Below are 21,612 nucleotides of genomic sequence, written 5' to 3'. Positions count from 1 at the left end.
CACTGAACAGGAATGATTCCAGCAAAGTAAAGGTGGGCATATTCTACAGTATGTTGTCTACAGGTTAACCATTTAAAGATACAGATTCATTATCACATCTGGATCCACTGTCAATCCATAAATCCATCAATTCATCACTCAAACAGAGATTCCTAATACTCTAATACCTAATACCTAATAATAATAGTAGTAGTAGTAGTAATAATAATAATAATAAAACTTGCAGTCGTAACCATCAAATTGAGCCACGTCATTATGTCCAAGTTGATTTTACACCCATTAAGATTTGGCAGCTAAACAGTATTTAAAGCATTAGTAACATAGAACGTAATTTAGCAAGTTTGCAGGAATTACCATTATTATCATTTTACCAATGTCATCACTATTTAATTTTTATTATTGGTGCACACATTTTTTAAAAGACGTTTTCAGCCACAAGAGCACTTTCTAGTCTGTTTTTCATGTTTCCTGTGAAAAATAAATAAATAAATAAGCTGAGCATGTGCACTGCGTGTTTGACTCATGATATTTACACAGAATCTTTTTGTTTTTCGACCACGCTACCATGAGACACAAGCATGCCACTAATGTGTACTATATAAAAAAAAAAAATTACATTACAGTAAAATACAGAACACATCATCAGACATATCAGTCATACCAATATCAAAGTAAATATGACCATCCTGGAATTGTGGAGGATAAACACAGTGCGTAATTGTCTTAAACATTACAGTATGCCAGGATTAGGTCTAAATAAACACTTATCAGATATGGAGTGAGTTCAGAAGGCATGCAAGGGAACGTCTGTGAACTACCACAAATGTTCTACAGGGTTTAGGTCTAGATGTTGGCAAGACTTCCAATGAACTTTTGCCCCAGTCTGAGGTTGTATGTACTGGACTGTGGAGCAGGTTTGGCTCAAGGACCTTTTTATATTTTTCATCCTTCTTTTAATTCTGACTAGTCTTCCTTTCCAAGTGGCTGAGACGCATCCCTAATAACCCAATCATGATGCTGGCACAACAGTACTTTACAATAGGAGTGTTATTAACTAGTTGATATGCAGCATCTGTTTTTTGCCAGATGTAGCACTTGGAACTGAGCCCAAATATTTTCCCCAGCATATCAGAGAAACTTTCTCCTTATGGCCAAAGAGAAATTTTAAGTGTTTACCCTTAATGAGTATTTGTCACAAGTTGCCCTTCTGGCAGGTTCTCCCATCTCTCCAGATCTGAAGCCACTGTTTTCTTGGTCACCTCTATAAACAAGGCCCAGCGTTTGGCTGTATGGCCAGCTCTATGATGCACGCTGGTGATTCTGGACTTCAAGTTCAAGTAGGCTTTAAATGTTACATTAGTGGATCTTACTGTGCTTCTGTAAACACTTGAAGCATTAGAAATGGTTTTATACCCTTGCCCCAGATCTATGCCTTGACACAGTTTCAATCTAAAAGGGAAGTTTCTTGGACTTCACAGCTTGGTTTTTGATTTGTGAATTATAAGACCATATACGCTCATGTACAGTACTGTATATGTGCCTTTTTTATTGTATATCAAGTTCAATCAGTTGCAATTGCCACAGGTGGACTTAAGTCAAAGTCTAAAAATATAACAATATTATTAAAGCAAACAGCAAATCTAAGCTCAGTTTGGAGTGCCCGTGCCATTTACCTTAATACTTATATAACAGAGAATTGCCAATTTTAAGACTTTTGTCCAGTGTCCACAGACTTTGGTATAGTTGGTATAGATTTATGGCAATAATTTTTAAAATGTATGAATATTTAATATATGTAATTAAAGCTTACAATGCACCGGGCCCAGCAGGCAAAAAGCACATGGGATGCACCCTTTGATCCATGAAGACCCCACACTGCAACCCGTAGCTCCCAAAGCATCCTCAGACATCCTGGTGCCAGACACCACATACTGTATAATATATTAGATTTGTATTTTTGTGGCTTACCCCAATATTTGTCCTGTGATCACTAGCCTTCAGAATAGTAATTAAAAGTTAGAATAACTCATTTTGATTTGGCATACTATATACTGTACATCCTTCATTCTTTAACATTGGATTGTCCATAAGCAGCAGTCAGAACCAAAAGTGTAAACCATAATAGAGTACGCAATACAGTCACTGAATGAAATATTTTGGTATGAATGTATTTTCTTTTCAAATGGATGTATTTCTACTTTCTATCTGTTTAGGTGGAGAGAAAGAGACATATCGGGAATGACATTGTCACCATCGTATTCCAGGAAGGAGATGACGCCTCACCATCATTTAAGCCCTCCATGATCCGCTCCCATTTCACACGTATCCTTTTCTACAAAACAACCAATTTAAACAAATGGAATATATATAGAACAGAAAATATACTGTTTCTCTATATTACAAAAATGTAATTTGTGTGTCCTTAACTCACTTGGCAGATATCTTTGCCTTAGTTAGATACAACAGTCAGAATGACACATATAGGTGTGTTCCTGAATGAGTTGTTATATTTATAATTTGTTATCAATATTTGTTGAGTTAGTGGTATTTTTAAAAATACAATATAAATTGCACAATAATTTCTGTACATGCAGGGTGGGTATATGAATGAGTTTTAACTCTCATACATCAAAGAGGGAAAGATCACAAATTGCTTAGTATTGCTTAGTACACAAACTGCAAGTAAACAGTTATGAATTACTCTTTATAAAACCACACTTATATACATACATGGAAGCATTCTGACCTCGTTTTGATTTTTAATAATAATATATAATAAAATCGTAAATAGCCTATGCTAATTGAATTTTAAAAGTTAAAAAAAAACAAAAATATTTGTGTAAAACCTAAAGTTTATCTGCATAGAAGTTCAGATGAACAATTTGTGAAAATCACAAGCACACACGACCCCATGTGGTGTTTTGACCCCAAGGTTGAGGAACCATAAAATGAAATAATAAAATATTAATATTTTGCAGGTTGAAGATTTTTTCAGAAGAGAGCGTGCCGTTGTTCGGACCTCCCCTTCCCTCACCGCCAGTATTTACAGACCATCAGGAGTTCAGGGACTTTTTACTAGTCAAATGTTAGTTTTTTTTATTCTATTTGAAATGTTATTAACTACATTTTAGATATCTTTATGTATTTTGTGTTAGCATATGTGTTAAATTAATAAATAGTAAACAGCAAAATAGTAAATAGTGCAAAAAGCAAAACATTATAAATTAGCAGCTAAATAACTAAGCACATTTCAGGATAAGCATATTAGGTCTTTCAGCCTGGAAGTTTCCTTTAATGTCTGTCATGGCTGTTTCGCAGTATTTTTGGCTCTGATTCACACTTACTTTTCATCTCTCAGTAATAAACGGAGAGAAAGCCACTCTTGAGACCCCGACGTTTGCTCAGAAACGTCAGCGGACCCTTGACATGTTGATTAGATCTTTGTATCAAGACCTCATGCCAGACCTGCACAAGGTACATACACTAATTACCAATTATTTAACACTTCTCTTTTTCTGTATGCTGTTCTTAGGGCACAACAGCCTTGCTTTTTTTGTTTATAAGTCCTCATTATCTTGCCTCCTTGCCTGCAGAAGTTCACCTTTCTCTCACTCTGACACTTAATTGATCATTCTTGCACCTAGATTTTCCACTACTTTTGCTCTTTTGCTTTTCAAAAGGTGACAGTAGCATGCACATACTGTATACTGACACATATACACTATATATCTAGTCAAGTCAAGTCGCTTTTATTGTCACATCACATTACTGGTACACTGGTACCGTACATGTGAGTGAAATTCTTATGTGCAAGCTACACAAGCAATAGTGGTGTACAATTATAAGAATAAATATACATATGGATAATACAGTAGTATAAATATTGTGCAAGTATTATTGTAAAAAAAAGAAAGGAAAAAAATGAGTACAAGTATACATACAGGTATATACACATACAGAATATACTCACATATACACATCTATATATACAATATATATACATACATATACACATACATACAGTATATATACATATATCTACATATACACATACACACAGATGCATACATGTACTGTATATACCCATACACACACGATTGTGAGAGTGTGTCTACGTGTATAAATGTATAAGGAATGTCCGCAATGTATGTTGTGCAAAAGGCAATTATGTGCAGTATGGAGTGCATAAAGTGGCTTAGTGACTATAAAGTGACAGTGTGAAAGTGACAGTGTAGTGTCTGTGGAGACCTATTGTTCAGTGTTAAGCAGTCTGATGGCCTGATGATAGAAGCTGTCCCTCAGCCTGCTGGTTCAGGACTGGATGCTTCCATACCTCCTGCCTGACTATATCTATATCTATCTATCTATCTATCTATCTATCTATCTATCTATAGATAGATAGATAGATAGATGGAGAGAGAGAGAGAGATCATAGTGAACAACAGAGTATCTATTATGAGTATCAAAATGACCCCAAAATGATAGGAGGGTTAAATGCTGCTTTTTCAGATTCTATCTAATAAGTGCCAGCAATTTTAAACGCCTATTGCCTATTGTAAAAAACTGCTTCCATAGGTTTTGGCTATTGCCTCTTCTGTCTAAGGTTTATGGGTTTTAATTTTGTTAAAATTTAAATGCTGTTGCCTAACAGTAAGCTCTCTCAGTACCTGCTCTCACGCCTACTGCCTTCCTTCTCCTGCCTTGTTCTCAATTTCTGCTTTTCTTACTTTGGGTACTTTACTGAGACCTTTGTTTGTGTGTGTGTGTGTGTTTGCGCGTGCGTGTGTTACTGCTCCTGTAGGTTCCCTTTTCTCCACAGAACATGTTAAATCGTCGCTCCTTCAGTGACGTGCTGCCTGAATCACCCAAGTCAGCCCGAAAGAAAGAGGAGGCCCGCCAGGCTGAGTTTGTCCGGATAGGGCAGGTAACACACACATAAACCCATATACACATGTACCTAGACACCTAACAAGGACTTAAACAATAAACTTGTTATAAATATCATGTATCTTTTGGATAACTCAGAAAACAAACACTAATTAGCTTTGTGAAAACATTCATTAAATTGCATCCATGGCTTTTTCTGTACTTAAATTATGTGGTTGTCCTTCTAGGCATTAAAGTTGAAGACCATAGTCAGAGGAGATGCTCCTACTAGTTTGGTCAACACTGGACTTTGTAGGAAAGAGGTGAGAAAATGTACAGCATGACAGTGTAAGTTCTCCTTCAACACTTATGCCTTGTTCACTAGCTTGTATAGTACTAAATGCTGTTTACCATATTTGGATTTGTTTCCCAAAAACTTCTCTGCATTTCATTGGTTTTATCTGCAATGAATTGGCTCTGTACATGTACGTTGCACAATGACAATACAGTTGAATCTAATCTAATCTAATGTATGTTACACACCTTTATCATGTTTTTTTCTAATATACTAGTATTACATTAGAGCATTGTCCTTTTTCTCAGCCATGGGAGTCTCAGTCTTTCTGCAGTAGCTTTGCACATGAAATCGTCTGTGGAGATTCCTGGGGGCAGTCGTTACTGGTAGCCACAGAGTCAGCCGGGGTCATGCTGTTAGAGGGTAAGAATATGTCAATATTAGTCACCAGTGGTTCACATGCTGAAAATGTACACATCTACATGTTCATAAGAATAACCTATACAAGACCAGCTATCAAGGCTAGTACAAGGACAGGATTCGCATGTAACGCTTTATTTGTTAAAATAATAATATCTATAAATACTGTTCTTCACAAACACAACCCTACATAGCAAGCGTAATTCAACCAAGAACTGTTGCTTAGATCAGGAAATATAAAGAGAATGTTATTATATATTTTTTATATTAAAAAATATGTAGATTTTTTCGGGAGCTGTACAGGTCACATTGTTTGAAAGTAAAATTGTATATGTTGAATAATCAATTGGCAACCTGATACATAATGTAGTATGATATATGTTTAATTAATCTTGCTTCTTGTTTTTTGTAGCCTCAGATCCCTTGCTATCCAGTGCAGGTAAGAAATTATCAGTACAGCTGCAATATAAGCTACACATGTAACCTCAAATTAATTGCAAGAAATAAGAAATTATAGTTTATTTAGTCCTTGGAAATATAGATTGTTTATGATTATAATGTGGCTGAAACGCAGGATAATTTTTAATACCAAGTTATACAGGATAATATGTTGTTTTTATTATTATTATTAGTAGTAGTAGTAGTATTTTTTAGTCTTAAGTGCTAAATATCTGATGTTTTTCATGGTATGGAAGACTCTCCATCCCTGCCTCCAGTTCAAGTGATTGACAAGACTCTGTCCGTCAAACAGATGCATGTACTTGAACCTCAGGATCTCCTCATCATGAGGGCTGACAAAGGTGTGTGTGTGTGGGATGATGTTGTTTATCACCTCTCTAAAAAAAAATCTAATGGAACAAAACAACCCTATCAAGCATGAAGTACTGTTATTATTAGTTGCCTTGAACATGAATGGTTAAACGGTCCCAGTTTTCTCAGGATGTGCTATAAGTGGTACCTGCGACGGGGCAGCCTGGGTTAAAGACACATGCTCATTAGAATAGATCTGAAAAATAAAATCAGCTGGATCCTCTGTTATAGTTTCGTGTATCAGATAGGAATTGTTAAAAGGGAAATCTTCTGTCCTAATGAGCAACTTAACACCTGTAAAAACAGCACAAGGCAACTTTTCTCACACACATCCACACACAAGGTTTTACAGCATTAACTAGATCCGAAGCTCATTAGAAAGATGCGAGTAGAAATAGTAGACACAAGGCCAAATTTTTAACTTCTAGATTTACTGGTTTTAGTAAAAGCCTGATCAATCAGGCTTTCAACAGGAACCAGGTAACCCCTGTTTACAGTAAGGCAATAAATATTAGCAAGACAAGAAAGTCAAGAACTAGTACTTTCTTTTTTGTCTATAATTTATATACGCTTAATTTATAAGCACAAGTTGAGTGTACAGTATAGAGAGAGGATAAAATGTGAATAGGTGCTAAGCAGTTGTTTTGGCATGTTAACTATTAACTAATAATCAACAGGGCTGTGCCACAGACTGAATACAAATAAATTCAGCTTTCCGTAATGAGGAACTGCTGTGCATTGATTTAACGCCTGGCTGTGCTCGACTCAAAACATGACAGCTGTGTCTCTTCTACAATCAACATCAAATTAAGATAACATCCTGTCATGCCACTGATACAATATTAAATGTTACCACTTCCCATCAGTTTCTCATATCAATGACCCATGTATGTTCTGTTGATTGTTTTTCAGGGAAAGACGCCCGTCTCTATGTGTACAAACTGAGTGCTCTGAAAAGAGGGATAGAGGAGCGACAACTTGTGCGCACCAAGTGTGACAGCAGAGAGAATAAGCTGGAGAAAACCAAGGGTATAAGAGACTTGATTTTTACATAGAGTCAATCTATGAAGAATCTTCTTAATGGTAAAACTTTATTCTAATATGTTATCTGTAATGGGTCTGATGCACGGGCAGCACCACAGACACAAACACGAGGCAAGGTCTCACGGAAAAAGGGTACTTTTGTTAAGAATAATAAGGGGAAGAAATATGTTTAAAGGAGGGAGGGAAGAGAAAAAGGGGAGAAGGTATACTAAAGTCAAACTCCCTGTCTCATTTTTATAAAATGGGGAAAGCTCAAGATCCATTAGCCCCGATCCACTAAGTCGAAGTTGCTACCAACCTCTCCAGACGTCTCCCGATTTAAAATCGGTTCTACAGTAGTTGCGGTCGGTACAAGTTTGGTTTGCATGGGCACCCCACATTAAGCCGTTACCAATCTAAACGAATTTGTAAGGAAATGAAAACAACTTTCAAGCGCCTAATTTAATATGCTCAATAAGGACGTGTTACCGCCATAATAATGTTTCAATAGGAAGCTGTTTAGGAATTAATCAATGTTCTACCAAGCTCTAAATAACTGATTATAAAATTGAATCGTCACTACTGACATAAAGCGAAATTAAAACAACGCTACTGACTATTATGAACTATTACAGAGGTGTTAACAGTATGACTCCAACCTGTAGACATTGTCTATAGACAGATGTCCCACCTAGTCTCTCACATACACAGGTATACTGTAGCTAAAGCACATCATGTCGTCCAGTGCCATGACTCAACTTCCAGATATTATTATAATTAGAAGAAGTAGAATTAGTGCTGTTATTATTATTATTATTATTGTTATTATTATTATTACATTTGCCTTTTGCTTTCCTTCTTCAGTAGTTTTTATTTCTGTTTTTATTTTGTGACTTGATTCTGAGCTTCAGCAAAACAAGTGTATGCTCGAGCCAATTAGGAATAAAAATTTATGGTAAATTTGTAACTAAACCCCAGACATTTTTGAGTAAAATATTTTTATTGTGCATCAGACTTTAACATGTACTATATCTTTTAATTGTGTAATGCATTAACGAGGCATCATTGTTGGGATTGGGCTGCCCAAATTTTTTAAAAAGCTCCAGTTTTCCTCCCGACATTAAGCACGCCGACAAACACGTCAGAATTCATGTCGAGCCCAAAGGAGGCAATAAGCAGTCGTTACAATCCTCTACTTAACTCCCCAGAGGTTGAAAGGAATTTGCATCGGTGTAGCGTTGGGAGCAAATTAGGCTCAGTGGAATAAATCACCATTCGTGCCAATATCTGCGGTTCCTCCCCTTCGCACACACCACATACCGTACAGTATCTCAAATAACATCAGAGGCACACAGAGTGTCCTGCAGGTAAAGGGTCTGTCGGGTTAATGTATTTTACTAATTTCGAGGCTGAACATTTACTAATGACCCAAAACGTGCAATTATGTGCTATTAATTATAAATCATTAATGTTTGTCTGTTGGAAAAAAAAATATATATATAATTATGGATTTTTTTTTTAATACACATTTTTGTGTTGGTTCTGTCGTTCTAGGCTGCCATCTGTATTCTATAAACACACACCATGGAGTGGAGCTACGCATTGTGGCAGCGATTAGAAACAAGCTGCTCCTTATAACAAGGAAACACCCTCGTCTTGACTGCCTCAGCTGTGTCAGCACAAGCATGGGAGCGAGTGATTCTCCAGTTGAGGAGTTCCAGTACATCCGGGTAGGAGAGGATGAGAATGTACCCTAATATAGTGTAGTTTGCTTTCATTTGAACAGATAATCAGATAACCTATACGAAGCAGAAACAAACAAAATCCATTTTTGTGTCCATGCACAAACATTCCTAGACTTTCCAAAAAAAGTCAGCAACATAAATGTATTTCATTTTCAATACAAGTTCCATATAGGCTTTCCTACTGTACCATGGAAGCCTAGTTAGTTCATGCCAGGTTGGTGCTAGCTTTGTGTTACCCATGTGATCAATTGGCGAAATTGGGTGATCTGACCTTGGACAGAAATTCTGGGTTTATTTATGAGGTTTTTAGCTTCCAGATTATTTAAGCACCAGCTGCATGGCATATTAAATACAAATGGTCTGTTATGTAAAAATGAAATTAGCCATAGAGCTGCATATTAGTGAAAGTCCAGCTAGATCTTCAATTCAACTCAACTGATAAGGGTGTGATTCCTGTCTGTTTGTGTTATACAGGAGATCTGCTTATGTGATTCTCCAGTTGTCATGGCACTGGTCGATGGTCCAACAGGAGAGAATGATCATATGATCTGTGTGGCATACAAACACCAGTTTGACCTGATCAATGAGAGCACAGGGGATGCCTACAGGCTGCACCATGTGGATGCCAACCGGGTCAGTACAACACGTATATACACCAATATACCTCAGCCAGCCATAACAATAAAACCACCTGCCTAATATTGTGAAGGTTCCTCTTGTGTCACCAAAACAACTTTGTACCATCAAGACATGCTTTACGAGCACACCGCCATCAGTGAGAACTTGGTCTGCAACAATTATTGGTAGGTTTAGGTGAATACCAGGACGCAGAGTTTTTGCCTGTGCCAGAAGGCTTTTCTTCACATAGAACATCCTAGAGCACAAGTAAGCGAGGGACACGCACCTGGCCATCCACATGATTTAAAATTAAATGTGATCCATTAAACTAGGCCACCTTCTTCCATGGCTTTGGGCTCAAGTTCTGATGTTTACATGCTTTCAGCAGCGGACACGAATCAGTCAGTAGGGGCACTCAGACCAGTCTGTGGCTACGCAGCCACACAAACAGCAAGCTGTGATGCACTGTGGGTGCTAACACCTTCCTATCATAGCCAGAAATAACTTTCTCAGCACATAGTGCTACGGTAGCATTATTTGCTGAGAAAGTTTTCTGTGGGTTTGGCCCAAACAGAGAGGCGACCTTTGGCCTCCCATGGGAATTAATGAGCCTTTGATGCCCATCACTTTGTCACCAGTTCATTGGTTGTCCATCCTTGGATCTTACGTTTGGTAGGTTTAACCAGAGTATATCAGGAACATCCAGGAAGACCTGCCATTTTGGAGATGCTTTAACTCAGCTTTTTCACATTCCCATCGAGAACCGACTGTTAACCTGATGCCTGATATATCACACCCCTTGACTTGTGTCAATGTAATGAGATAATCAGTGTTAATCACTTCATATATAAGTGCTTTTAATGTTATGGCTGGTCGGTGTATATGTAGTGTGTTGCCTGGCACACAGCTGATTGTTCATATGCCTGTTTGCAGGTCAATTTTGTTGCGGCTATAGACGTGTATGAAGATGGCGAGGCTGGGTTACTGCTCTGCTATAACAGTCAGTGTCTGTAAAAATCTAAATCAACTGCCATAATCATTGATCAGTAATAATAATAATAATCTCAAGATAATGTCCACCATATCAGCAGTTTAAAAAAGGGTTAAAGCCAAACTAAACCACATTTGCAGTGTTTGATGTGATAATTATAAACTAGAACTACACACAGCAGCAATATATTGACCATATAATTAGATCTTTCACTTAACACTTGTCCCATTTCTCATTGATGTATATAACTAATCCAGTAAGGAAGACTTACAAACTTCTGCATGATAACATACATTCTGATACTGGCTACATTTTTCCTGTAGACTTCTGTGCCTATAAGAAGGTGTGTCCATTTAATGGTGCCACACCCATGATTCAGCCCAACTCTTCTGACTTTCACTTCAGCTGGAATCAAATGCCTAATGGTATTGGTAAGTTTTATTAGAGGTTTAACTTTTCTTTTAAGCTTTCTTGGTTGAGCTTGGTTGATATTTATGGTTTTTATATGCATTAGATTTATGTAGGCTTTTATGTACGTACATGTGTAGTGTTGTCATGTCTATGCCAGAATCCGAGTACAAATTCCAAAATACAAGGTGACAGACAAACATGACCACCATGTCCGACAACTCACATCTTCATACAAAGTGATTATATTTACCTGACCAATGATTGTGCACAAACGTTCTTACAAAGTCAAACTATAGACATCCTTTCAGTAGGTTTAAACCACTAATGTACTGATTTCTATTACTTTTTTCCTGTTACTGTTCCTTTTATTCCAAGGAGGATTGGTTGGTCCAGTTGGTCCAGTTGGTCATTTATTAAAATCAATCACATAAAAAAGTGCAAAGTTGCTTACTTTTAAAGTTGCTGGGGTATCAGAAAGATTTTGTGAACTCCTTACCACATCACTTCTTTATTTTCCTTTACAGTGTGTGCGTTCCCCTACATTCTGGCCTTCACCACTGACTCCATAGAGATCCGACTGGTGGTCAATGGAAACCTGGTTTACACTGCTGTGGTCCCAGAGCTTCATCTGATTGCATCCAGGGTGAGTGTAACAGCAATAAACTACATGTAATTTAAAATGAGTATTTTAATAATAATAATAATAATAATAATAATAAAAACACAAATAGGATAAATTATACAAGCTAAAAAGTAATAGATTACAATTTTGGTTTATCAGTTCAGAATTTGCTAGTGTGCCTTTAAAAATGGCATAATGGAGATCATGGATTTATTTTATTTTTTAATTTTTGTAAGTATAAAAATCACTTTTTAATGTTCTTTATTTGTTCATTTAACACTGTTAATTCTACAGACTGTTCTGACTACAGTCTGTGACACAAACTCAGAAACCTATTTAATCCCATCAGTCACAATAGTGACCATAAAAATGTTTTTCCAGTCTAAAGGCTTGAAAATATTACAGAATAATGTACACGGCATTTTCAGTAGCTTTTGGAATAACACTGTCCAGGCTGTACTCTGCCTTGTGCCCTTAGTCTCCTGATGATAATGTTGAAATAACGTACAGTATGTGCAGTGTCACATATTAAGTGTAATTTGTCACAAATAAAACTGTGCATCTGTGTATACATTAGGTAACTTACAGTATAAATAAAATGAAATGATGTAGTTGATAAAAATTGAGACATTGGGATTATTTACCGTGACACGCGGCAAAGTCCAGAAAGATAAAAAAAAAAAAATGGTTGTTTTCGTAACAACCTCAACAGCAACCTCATTCCAACAAGTCAGCATCACCAGTATACTAATCACTGGCCTGATCATTTGTCATCATCTCATCTGCACCGGTTTCTCACTGGTTCATGGCTTTAGTTAGATTTATTATTATTCTTGAATGATTGATAAGTCACTGTGAGGCTTAACAAAACACATACCTCTGAAACTGGTCAGGTACAGGGACCAAACTGAAAATGAGATACAAAAACCTGCTAAAAAATAAGAGACAAAAGAACTATTCCTCAAGACTACATTACAATTACAAAAAAATTCTGATTCTTTAGAAGCACAAAATTAATGAATTATTGTTTGCTTGAGACTTTTGCACAGTACTGTTTATACAGTAATGATTGTTCTAAGACAAAAGGTCTTGGCTGACATGGATTTAAACAATTCATAAGAGGTATGCCAAACAATTTTGGTTACAAGCTATCGATCCTTGCCTCAGGGATCTTGCAGGCCAAGCTACAGTAAAGTGCCTAAAGATTGCAAGTTCTTTCATAAACTTTACTTCGCCTGCACTCTTGATTAAATGACGGAGAGGATATGGGAGCTCTGATGCTCTGATGTTCTGATAAAATTGTGCGCATGATGTTCCACTCAAGGCAATGAAGGACTTAATAAAGCTACTGTTTCCCTGGAGAACCTCTGAGGTTCTGCTCCAAGTTAACAAGTTGCTGATCTGTTGTCACAATTTTAACAAACATGGAGAAATTCAGTAAGACCTTCGTCATGGAACATAGAGCAATACAGTCACAAAGCCAGAAGCATTAACCACTACAAATGAGCACATGGGTGGTGTTGACCATCACAACCTAAATATCTCAAACAGGTTCAAGAACTAGTGCTGACCAGTTTTTACATCTCAACAGTGAATTTGTAGAACGCTTTTTCTTTTAGGTTACATGAGGGACCTTTGACATGCTCCCATTCTTACAGCAGCTACGTTCCAGTGTGCATGTTATTATACAATAACATGTTATTATGTTATTATACAATTTCCCTCTGGGATTAATAAAGTTCTAGTTATTATAAAGGAAAAAATTGAAATGTATGGATGGTGTTTGTTCATACAAGTGTTTCACGTATACAGTACAGTATGCCAGGGATATCCCCTTGCAGAGCACTCTGTGCTCATGAGACTTCTGTATCTGTGTTCTGGACTTTTATGATTTTGTATTCTCTATTTTGAGATGTACTTTCATTACAGTTTCCTGTTTCACAATCTTTTTCACAGGTGTCTGACATTGGTGTTATTTGTTTAAGCTCCCGGGGTTCACAGTCAGGATTGTCTTGCATCTGTTTTTATACTGTTTAAGGTCCTGTCTTGATTTTTTTTTTGGTAGTCAGTTTTGGTTTCCAGTTTTGTTTATTTCTTGACTGTGTAGTGATTGAAGTTTTCACCTGCACTTTACCATGTCCGCAACCAACAGTATTAGAGTTTTTGATGTGTAAAATAGTTACACTAGAATCAGCTATTGTATTTTAGTGGCAGTGGCAGACGTTCTATTAATAATTATGGTGGAATATCTAAGAATTACAACCGCATAGAAGAAATGTGTTCATTTACTAAATTGCATAATAAATTAAACTAGAAAGTAAAGTAACCAATGATCAACAGCGACTGTCAACAATCTCATATGCTGTTTCTTTAACGGCTTTTCTTTTTTCCTGTTTTGCCCCTTTAGTCTGACATTTACTTCATATCTTCAGCTCCAGTAAACTCTGCCTCCAACTGTAGCTCCAGAGACACCAGTTCCCAGAGTTCTCCTCAAACTCCAACAGGCTATGAGCTGCCCATTTTCCCCTCACCCCTTGGAGATGGTATGACTCTTTTCATTCATTTTCATATCCTTGACTCAATCGTGGAAAAATCGTTATATATAAAGTGTCTTGTTTGTGAATTTGTCATCGCTGGACAGCGCGTTATTTATGTACCCATGTCAACACTGTGGTGACGAGTGTACGTGTTGTGTGTTTTTTAATGGGTGTCATTTAAATTTTTTCCCAGTTCGAATAATAAATGTGGGTTGGGTTGGTGTCATGCTTTTTTCCGTCCAGATTGTATTCGGATCCCCTACGGCACCAAGCTTTCCCTCTACATGTCTAAAGATTCTGAAGGTACTGAAGGGACTCCAGCTTTCGCCTTCGTTACCCATAATGCCTCACTTATATTCACATCCCAACACACTTGTCCATAGAGATGTGCCATGATCCTGCCTTCATTGTTCATAACCATGTTCTGATTGGGATTTGAGCAGCTCTCTCTCTCTCTCGCTCTCTCTCTCTCACACACACACAGTACATATAAACACACACGCAAAACCCCATCGTAATTAGAGAGGGGCTGTGTCAAAACCCACATCCTGTTAATTTAATCCGTCACCTACAACTGACATTTCTGTCATGATGTGGAAATACAAGAGGAATATGTTGTATATATATATGTACAGTATATTTTGTACAACATATGTCTTCACTCCGGCATTGGGTCAATATATGACTGAGTTTCAAAACTGAAATTGCTAAACTGACTGAAAAGATTTCATAGTGGAAATATTCGTCTATGGTAGATGATCATGTCAGATACATATGGCTATCGTGACCTGATTGATTGATCGATTGATTAATTGAAAATGAAAACAAGAACACTGCCAAAACCTAAAGCTTTGTCCATATTGACTCGCCTGAGCATGTTAAATATATTTTTAATATTCTCCCAGTCCTGATATGTCACAAAATATTTTAAGTCATCCTTATTTTATTATTTCTTTTACATTACTAAGAATTCTACCTTGCCTGTGCATGTGTTAAGAGATGTAAGAGCATCTCCACATGACCTTGGTATTTTAAGGTTCTAAATGGCATATTAATGAGCACCCAAACTCAAGCACCCAAAGATATTATAACATATTAGTCCAGTTTCTTTAAAATCAAATATAACTTTTTTATTAGAATTATTCCTGATGTAGGAAGAAATGGCAGTAGGCCAATCAGGGTATGGTTCATAGTTTTGACGCAGAAGAATAATACATTGGTCAGAAATCTGCTCAACTTCCTGAATGCTTAAAGCATTGTTCAGCGCTAGAGAATGATGTGCGTGCTTCAAAGTCACCAAGCTACTTTCTAACCTTTTATAGTGTAGGATTTTGATGCTCATCCAGAACCTACAGTCAACTCCAGAATTAGTGGCACCATTGTTAAAGATGGGTAAAAAAAAAAAAAAAGGTGAAAAAAAGTTGTTTTTTTATGGTTTAGGAAGACTTTGCATTTGCATGTGTCCCTGAATCAGAAATAATTAGATTGTGGGTAGCACACAGAGTCACTGTGAGATTAGACTGAAAATGATATGAAATAACCAAATCTCCCAGCATGTTCCCTGGAACAATATTTGCCTAATTATCTTCTTAACTAAGAGGCTGATAAAATACAGCTCTGGCTGTTCTAAATTACTGCCTTAACAGTAGATACTGTATGATATGGGTTCATAAGAAATTCTGGAGCTGACTGTTTAAGACTAAGGTCATGATCTCTTCCTGATCATTTTTTTTTTCTCTTTAAGATAAATCAAGCCTTTTTTGTTGGCTTGGTTTGTGTCGTAAACCCATGAATGTGCACCTTTGCATGCTTATATCTCTTTGACTCACACAGTAGAAATATTACTGATGTGTCGCCGTATCTGTACACTGATGTGTGCAGGTCGAGCTGTTCATTTTATAGATTGTTATTATAATTTTTTTTATTTGGTTAATTTTTCTTTTTTTTACATTTTTTTATACCAGTATAGTGCACATTAGTTGACTTCCCAAAGAAAACTTATGTAGTAGCGACATCTAGTGGTACTATAGTGTAATGTAGTTTACAATTTTATGAAATAAAATTAAGAATATAGAAGATTAAGAATTAAATCAGCATTAAATATCTTTATACTATAGCTGTGGCTAAGCTGTAGGGTTTGAGGAAGAATGAGGAAGGATTATGTGTTTGGTGAAGAGATAGGTTTATGATAAACTTTAACCGACAAGCTCTGTGAGAAAGCCCTGGATAAAAGCTTATCGAAGCAGGAAGCCTGTCTAACAATAGAAAAGAATAGACTGAATTTTTAACACATCTACCTTTTGCTGTAGCAGTGAAAAGGGAACGACAGTGTCTTATTTCTTTGTCTCTTTTACTACATTTTTCTCTCTTTTGTTCTCTCATATTCCAGGGGAAGCTCCCTCCAAACACATCTATAAGATTCCACTCTGTAACCTAGTAGGGCGAAGCATAGAGAGGCCACTTAAGTCTCCATTAGTCAGTAAGATGCTTATGGGTGCAGCACCTGGAGTGATTGGCCCCGCCTCCGTGATCTCGACCACACCCTCTCTCTCACTGTCTCGCATGGAGATCAAAGAGATCGCCAGCCGAACGAGGAAAGAACTCCTGGGTGAGGTCTCTTTGAATACGTGTGGGTGTGTCTTTGCAGTACTAAGTCTTGGGCTGGTACAGTCAGGTCTTTAAAAAAAACATTTTTAGCTTCTTAGCTGTCTTTTTAGTTTCATTTTTGTTAGAAGATGGTAAATAAAGTCTGCATACAGTTATGTATGTGTATGCATAGTCAGCTTGTTTGATCGTCTTTTATTGTTTCAGGTTTAGCTGAAGAACCCAGCACCAAGTCGGACAGCGGCTCGATGAAACAGAGGAAAACAAGCAGGAAAACGAAGGAGGAAGAGAAAAGGAGACCAGCAGGGGTCGCAAGCACTGAGCAGTAAGTTACAGTGCTGAGATTATGGGTGGAGCAAGTTAAATAAAGTTACATTAGGTACCTAAAGGTTAAATTTGTGAAGGTAAACAATATCTTTTTTACTTTTTACTCATGTACACAAAGCTCTGCCCCCAAACACATGGTGAAAACATTAGCAAGGATTGCCATGACATCACTTCCAAATGCACACGGACATTCAACTGCTTGAAATCCAAGTTAGAACCCTATAAACATCATACAGCATAGTACAGTACATGTATTGTTCATATTATTTGCACTAGAAATAAACACAAAAATATTGACCTTTTCATGTTTTAGAATCAGTGGGAGATCTACTGATATTTTTAGGTAAACAGCCAACTGGCTTGTTATGGCCTGTGTAGTATACTGGACACTATCTGGCTATGCTACAGTGGGTAGGTGTAATAACTAGCCATGTTTTAAGGCAACATGAATATTTATTATGAATAGGGTGATATCAGTTAAAGGGATGTTGCTAATTTGGTGATTATGTTCTACATAGTAATCTGGACAATACAGTATGTTTTTATTTGGTACAATAATACTGTAGCTGTGTACACTAGAAACCTCAATAGCTGATGACCTCATTCTGTCTCAGTTTCTTTTCTTCGTGCTGTAAAATGAGTGGTTGTCTAGGGACATAAACTTATTTCCCAATTCTCCGCTAAAATGCCTTGCAGAAGTATTCAGCCCCACCACTTTAACTCTTCCACAGCTTTTAATTGTTACATACTAAAACTGGAACAAATTGAACTGAGCTTATAAAAAATAACATTTAAACCATTAGAAGGTAAAGTGAATAACATTCTTTGACCAGGACAGAATTGTGACTAGGTCAGCTAGGTCAGAGCATCTCCAAACAGCAGGTCAATATTTCAAAGGCAGGAAATGTAGTGAACCAGTTACAGAGTTATGGGCAGTCAGGTGTCACTTGATGGGAATTTGGGAGGGGGCGAGCTCTTACAATGGGCATGTGAGCATCAGAACTCAACAGAAGTTCAACGGAAGAATGTTTAATAAATCATATTTACTTTTACATCATGTGAACCGTGAACTGGGTTACCTGTGAAAGAGATAACACCAGGATGCACTATAGGAAGAAGGCGAGCCAGCAGAGGCGGTGTGATGCTCTGAGCAATGTTCTGAAATCTTTGAGGATTTTATTTTGACACATACTGTATTACCTGCATAGAGATTTTTGCAGACCACATACCCCGTTCATTGCAACAGCATTCCCTAATCCTCATTCAGCAGGATAATAAACTGCCTCCCTGCAAACATTGTTCAGGAATGGTTTGAGAAACTTGACAAAGATTTCCAGGTGTTACAGTAAATTGGTCTTTGGTTTCCTCAGATCTCTGATCAAACTTCTTTAGGATGTGCTGGACAAATAATCCATAAAGCCACTTTAGAGTTCTTTTCAAGCCTCGATGGCTTAGAGCTGGTTTGGGATCACAAGGGGAACCTATATGATATTAGACAGGTGGTTTTAATGTTCTGATTGGTTGGTACTGTATGTATTAAGAATCAATACAAAACAGCCAATAATAAAGAATGTTGAACAATGTAAATGTTGTGGTTGCATGAGTATTCACAACTGCTGCTGTAAAACCTCTGATTTAGTTTGTGTTTATCCAGCTACCCTTAGAATTCACCTGTGTGCAAATAAAGTGTCAATTGATATCAGTATAAATAAACTGTTTCCTGAAGTGTGTTAGAGAACATCTCCTCTAATCTCGCTCATCAACCAGTCATTTTTGCAAGTAGAACCGCTAATAGCTGAATGTCGCTTTTAATTTTTGGCACCATTTAGTTTTAATTCCAGAGATCGTTGAGTGAAAATTGACTAAAGATTTTATTTTTTAAGTCTTTTTGACTTTTGCATTCTGCTGCTGCCAGATAAAAAGTCACTTGTTGTGTTTTAAACCCTTCAGAGTCGGTTTGGAGTGTGTTGATGGCGACATTGACATTCAACGGCATTGTTCTTCTGGCTCAGAGGCGGAGCCTTATGAGGGCAGCCCACCCCTGACCAGCACTTTAACTCTGTCTGCATCTTTTGAAGAGGACATCCTGGACCTGAAGTGATGACAATCCTGTAGTGTGTTTCTTGTAGCCCCTTCTCAACTCCACCTGCGCTTTATTTGTTTTGTTTTTTTCTTCTTTTTGTTTGTTTGTTTTTTTTATTTGATTTTTTTTCTATTTACATTTTATGGTATTTGAATATTTTTTTACTTTTGTATCTGTTCTCATCTACACTGATGTAGAAGTGGAATCACAAAGCTTTGCACCTGAGTGAGTTTACAGTAACCAGTGTGATAAGAAGGATACAATGCACTTGTGCGTGCGTGTGTATGCGTGTGTTGTGTGCATGCGTTACTATCTGTCCTGTTCAGTGAGGTTCAAGCTGAACTTAGCAACCGTCATGATATCAAAATACTGTAAGAGAAAGAAAAACGTGAATGAGCCCTGAGATGAGTAAGTCAGAGGGCCTCAATCAGGTTTTGATGACATGGAACTTATAGGATACATTTTAATGCTAATGTAGCTATGAGATTAGAATTTAAGGGCATAGCTTATATTTTCAGGTCGAATGATATGATCCAAAGCATAGCAACAAAGTCTGAATGTAAATCTAAGTCAGTTTATCTGTTTTAAATCATGTTGTAATGTAAGTGATTTATCTGTCAATTGCACATTGTAATTATTTCAGAGTTTAATAATATTATAATCTATATAGACTCAGATCTCAGGCTGTGGCTGCACACGTGAAAATAAATATGTACACCAAGATAAATAAATTTAGTGATGAAACTTTATTAAAGAGTATAGATAAGTTAACCGTGATGCTACACCCAATGCTAACAATCTCGATCTGCACACCTTTGGCAAACAGGGCAGAAGTCTCCCACAAGTGCCATTTTCCTACAACTCCCAGCAACTGCATTAGATCAGACCGGACAGGCATTACATTTCTCATGAGGCAAGTAGTTACAAAAAAAAAAAAAAAACACTACCTATAGCTCTTTCATTAAACGGACACGACATCGGCACATGCGCCTCAGCTCATGATGCCTGACGTAATAACTATGTAAAAGTGCACTCTTTTAAGAAGATGTTTTTTGTCTCTGGATTAAAAGGGCTCCCAAACACCTGCATGCCTCCCTTCAATCATATTACAAATTAAAAAGGGATTTTCTACTAAAACTTTAGAATTAGGATTTGATACCTTAACAAGTCAAAGGCAGTTTACATTGAATGAAAAAATAAATACAAATGTCAGCTAAGGGTTTGAATACAGTCTGCAGATTAAGTTCCAGTTCATAAGGCCAAAGTGAGTAAAGTAGCCAATAGTGAAATAGTTTTCACTCATTGAGATCTCACGAATTGAGAAACAGAATAAAAATATTGGCATGTACAGAGTAAGATAAGGATGACAGATATGGCATCATATGACACTAAATGCATGCCTAGTGAATTCTTTCCTAACCATTCTTCAACACTAGTAGAAGCTTGAGTGATAAACTAAATTGTGGGAATTCAGTATATTTTTTCAGTGTATCATCGTTGCACTGAAGTTTTTATCATTAATTAAAAGGAGTGTGTGGTGCTGGTGACTGATGGAAGACATTTATAATTTTACACTTTCGTTCTTTTCGCCTCTCATCCCTCTGTTCGCTCGATCCTCGTTGTTTTCCGCAGTGGTTTTTGTATTTGAATCAATATTAACTGTTTAGACTGTCGCTTAAACTGTTGCTGATATTAAAATTAAAAATATAAAAGGAAAAAAAAGAGGAAAAAAAATACACCAAGTGTCTTAAAAATTGTATTGCCATTGTTTTTAATGCCAAGTACTACTTGTAAATGGTTGTGTTTCAGATGTGGCCTCAAACAAAACTATTATTATTATTATTATTATTATTATTATTTGAGCAAGTGCTGTAGATCACTGCTGTAGTTCGTATTGTACATTGATATTAAATAAATATTTATGAAATTTCAATGGTTAAATTCATGTGTTAGCAGGTTTCATCCTATTGAACTGACACTCGATTTGACAAGACTATGGAAGAATGCAGATATTTGCTTTTTTTTCAACGTTTACTTGATTTTCATATTACATCATATTATGTTAGTAACCCTAGGAAATAAAATGTGCTGGTTTTAAAGTATTTTGGTTTCCAGGACATAATAAAACAAAAATCAGCAAGAAACAGAAATCATTCCAAGTGTACATAGGAATTTTTAGTAAAATCACAAGGACCTTATGCTTATACTGTATATTCAGGTGCTGTGAATTGTGTTGGTTTTGATCTTCAATTTGTATAAA

At 36.8% G+C, this 21,612-nt stretch overlaps 1 protein-coding gene across 5 annotated transcripts in view; it reads left to right on the top strand.

Annotated features, from left to right (window-relative positions):
* The window catches only part of garnl3 (GTPase activating Rap/RanGAP domain like 3), a 102,083-nt gene extending 80,711 nt beyond the window's left edge, over nucleotides 1–21,372 (top strand). For 2 of the 5 annotated variants that reach the window (XM_053485288.1, XM_053485289.1), the window contains exons 12-31: nucleotides 2,214–2,322; nucleotides 2,439–2,484; nucleotides 2,979–3,085; nucleotides 3,359–3,474; nucleotides 4,802–4,924; nucleotides 5,115–5,189; nucleotides 5,470–5,584; nucleotides 5,994–6,020; nucleotides 6,277–6,381; nucleotides 7,304–7,420; nucleotides 8,969–9,144; nucleotides 9,634–9,792; nucleotides 10,711–10,777; nucleotides 11,092–11,199; nucleotides 11,704–11,822; nucleotides 14,209–14,344; nucleotides 14,582–14,641; nucleotides 16,728–16,946; nucleotides 17,150–17,267; nucleotides 19,220–21,372. In XM_053485288.1, the coding sequence (XP_053341263.1) occupies nucleotides 2,214–2,322; nucleotides 2,439–2,484; nucleotides 2,979–3,085; nucleotides 3,359–3,474; nucleotides 4,802–4,924; nucleotides 5,115–5,189; nucleotides 5,470–5,584; nucleotides 5,994–6,020; nucleotides 6,277–6,381; nucleotides 7,304–7,420; nucleotides 8,969–9,144; nucleotides 9,634–9,792; nucleotides 10,711–10,777; nucleotides 11,092–11,199; nucleotides 11,704–11,822; nucleotides 14,209–14,344; nucleotides 14,582–14,641; nucleotides 16,728–16,946; nucleotides 17,150–17,267; nucleotides 19,220–19,370 (2,253 nt within the window). In that variant the 3' untranslated portion in view covers nucleotides 19,371–21,372. The remainder of the gene's footprint in view (nucleotides 1–2,213; nucleotides 2,323–2,438; nucleotides 2,485–2,978; nucleotides 3,086–3,358; nucleotides 3,475–4,801; nucleotides 4,925–5,114; nucleotides 5,190–5,469; nucleotides 5,585–5,993; nucleotides 6,021–6,276; nucleotides 6,382–7,303; nucleotides 7,421–8,968; nucleotides 9,145–9,633; nucleotides 9,793–10,710; nucleotides 10,778–11,091; nucleotides 11,200–11,703; nucleotides 11,823–14,208; nucleotides 14,345–14,581; nucleotides 14,642–16,727; nucleotides 16,947–17,149; nucleotides 17,268–19,219) is intronic. The other 3 variants (XM_053485292.1, XM_053485291.1, XM_053485290.1) reach the window with 2 other exon arrangements.
* Nucleotides 21,373–21,612: the final 240 nt, after the last annotated feature.

The sequence above is a fragment of the Clarias gariepinus genome, chromosome 24 (genome assembly GCF_024256425.1).
Source record: "Clarias gariepinus isolate MV-2021 ecotype Netherlands chromosome 24, CGAR_prim_01v2, whole genome shotgun sequence".
NCBI lineage: Eukaryota > Metazoa > Chordata > Actinopteri > Siluriformes > Clariidae > Clarias > Clarias gariepinus.
This window is presented reverse-complemented; position numbering and strand designations above follow the sequence as displayed.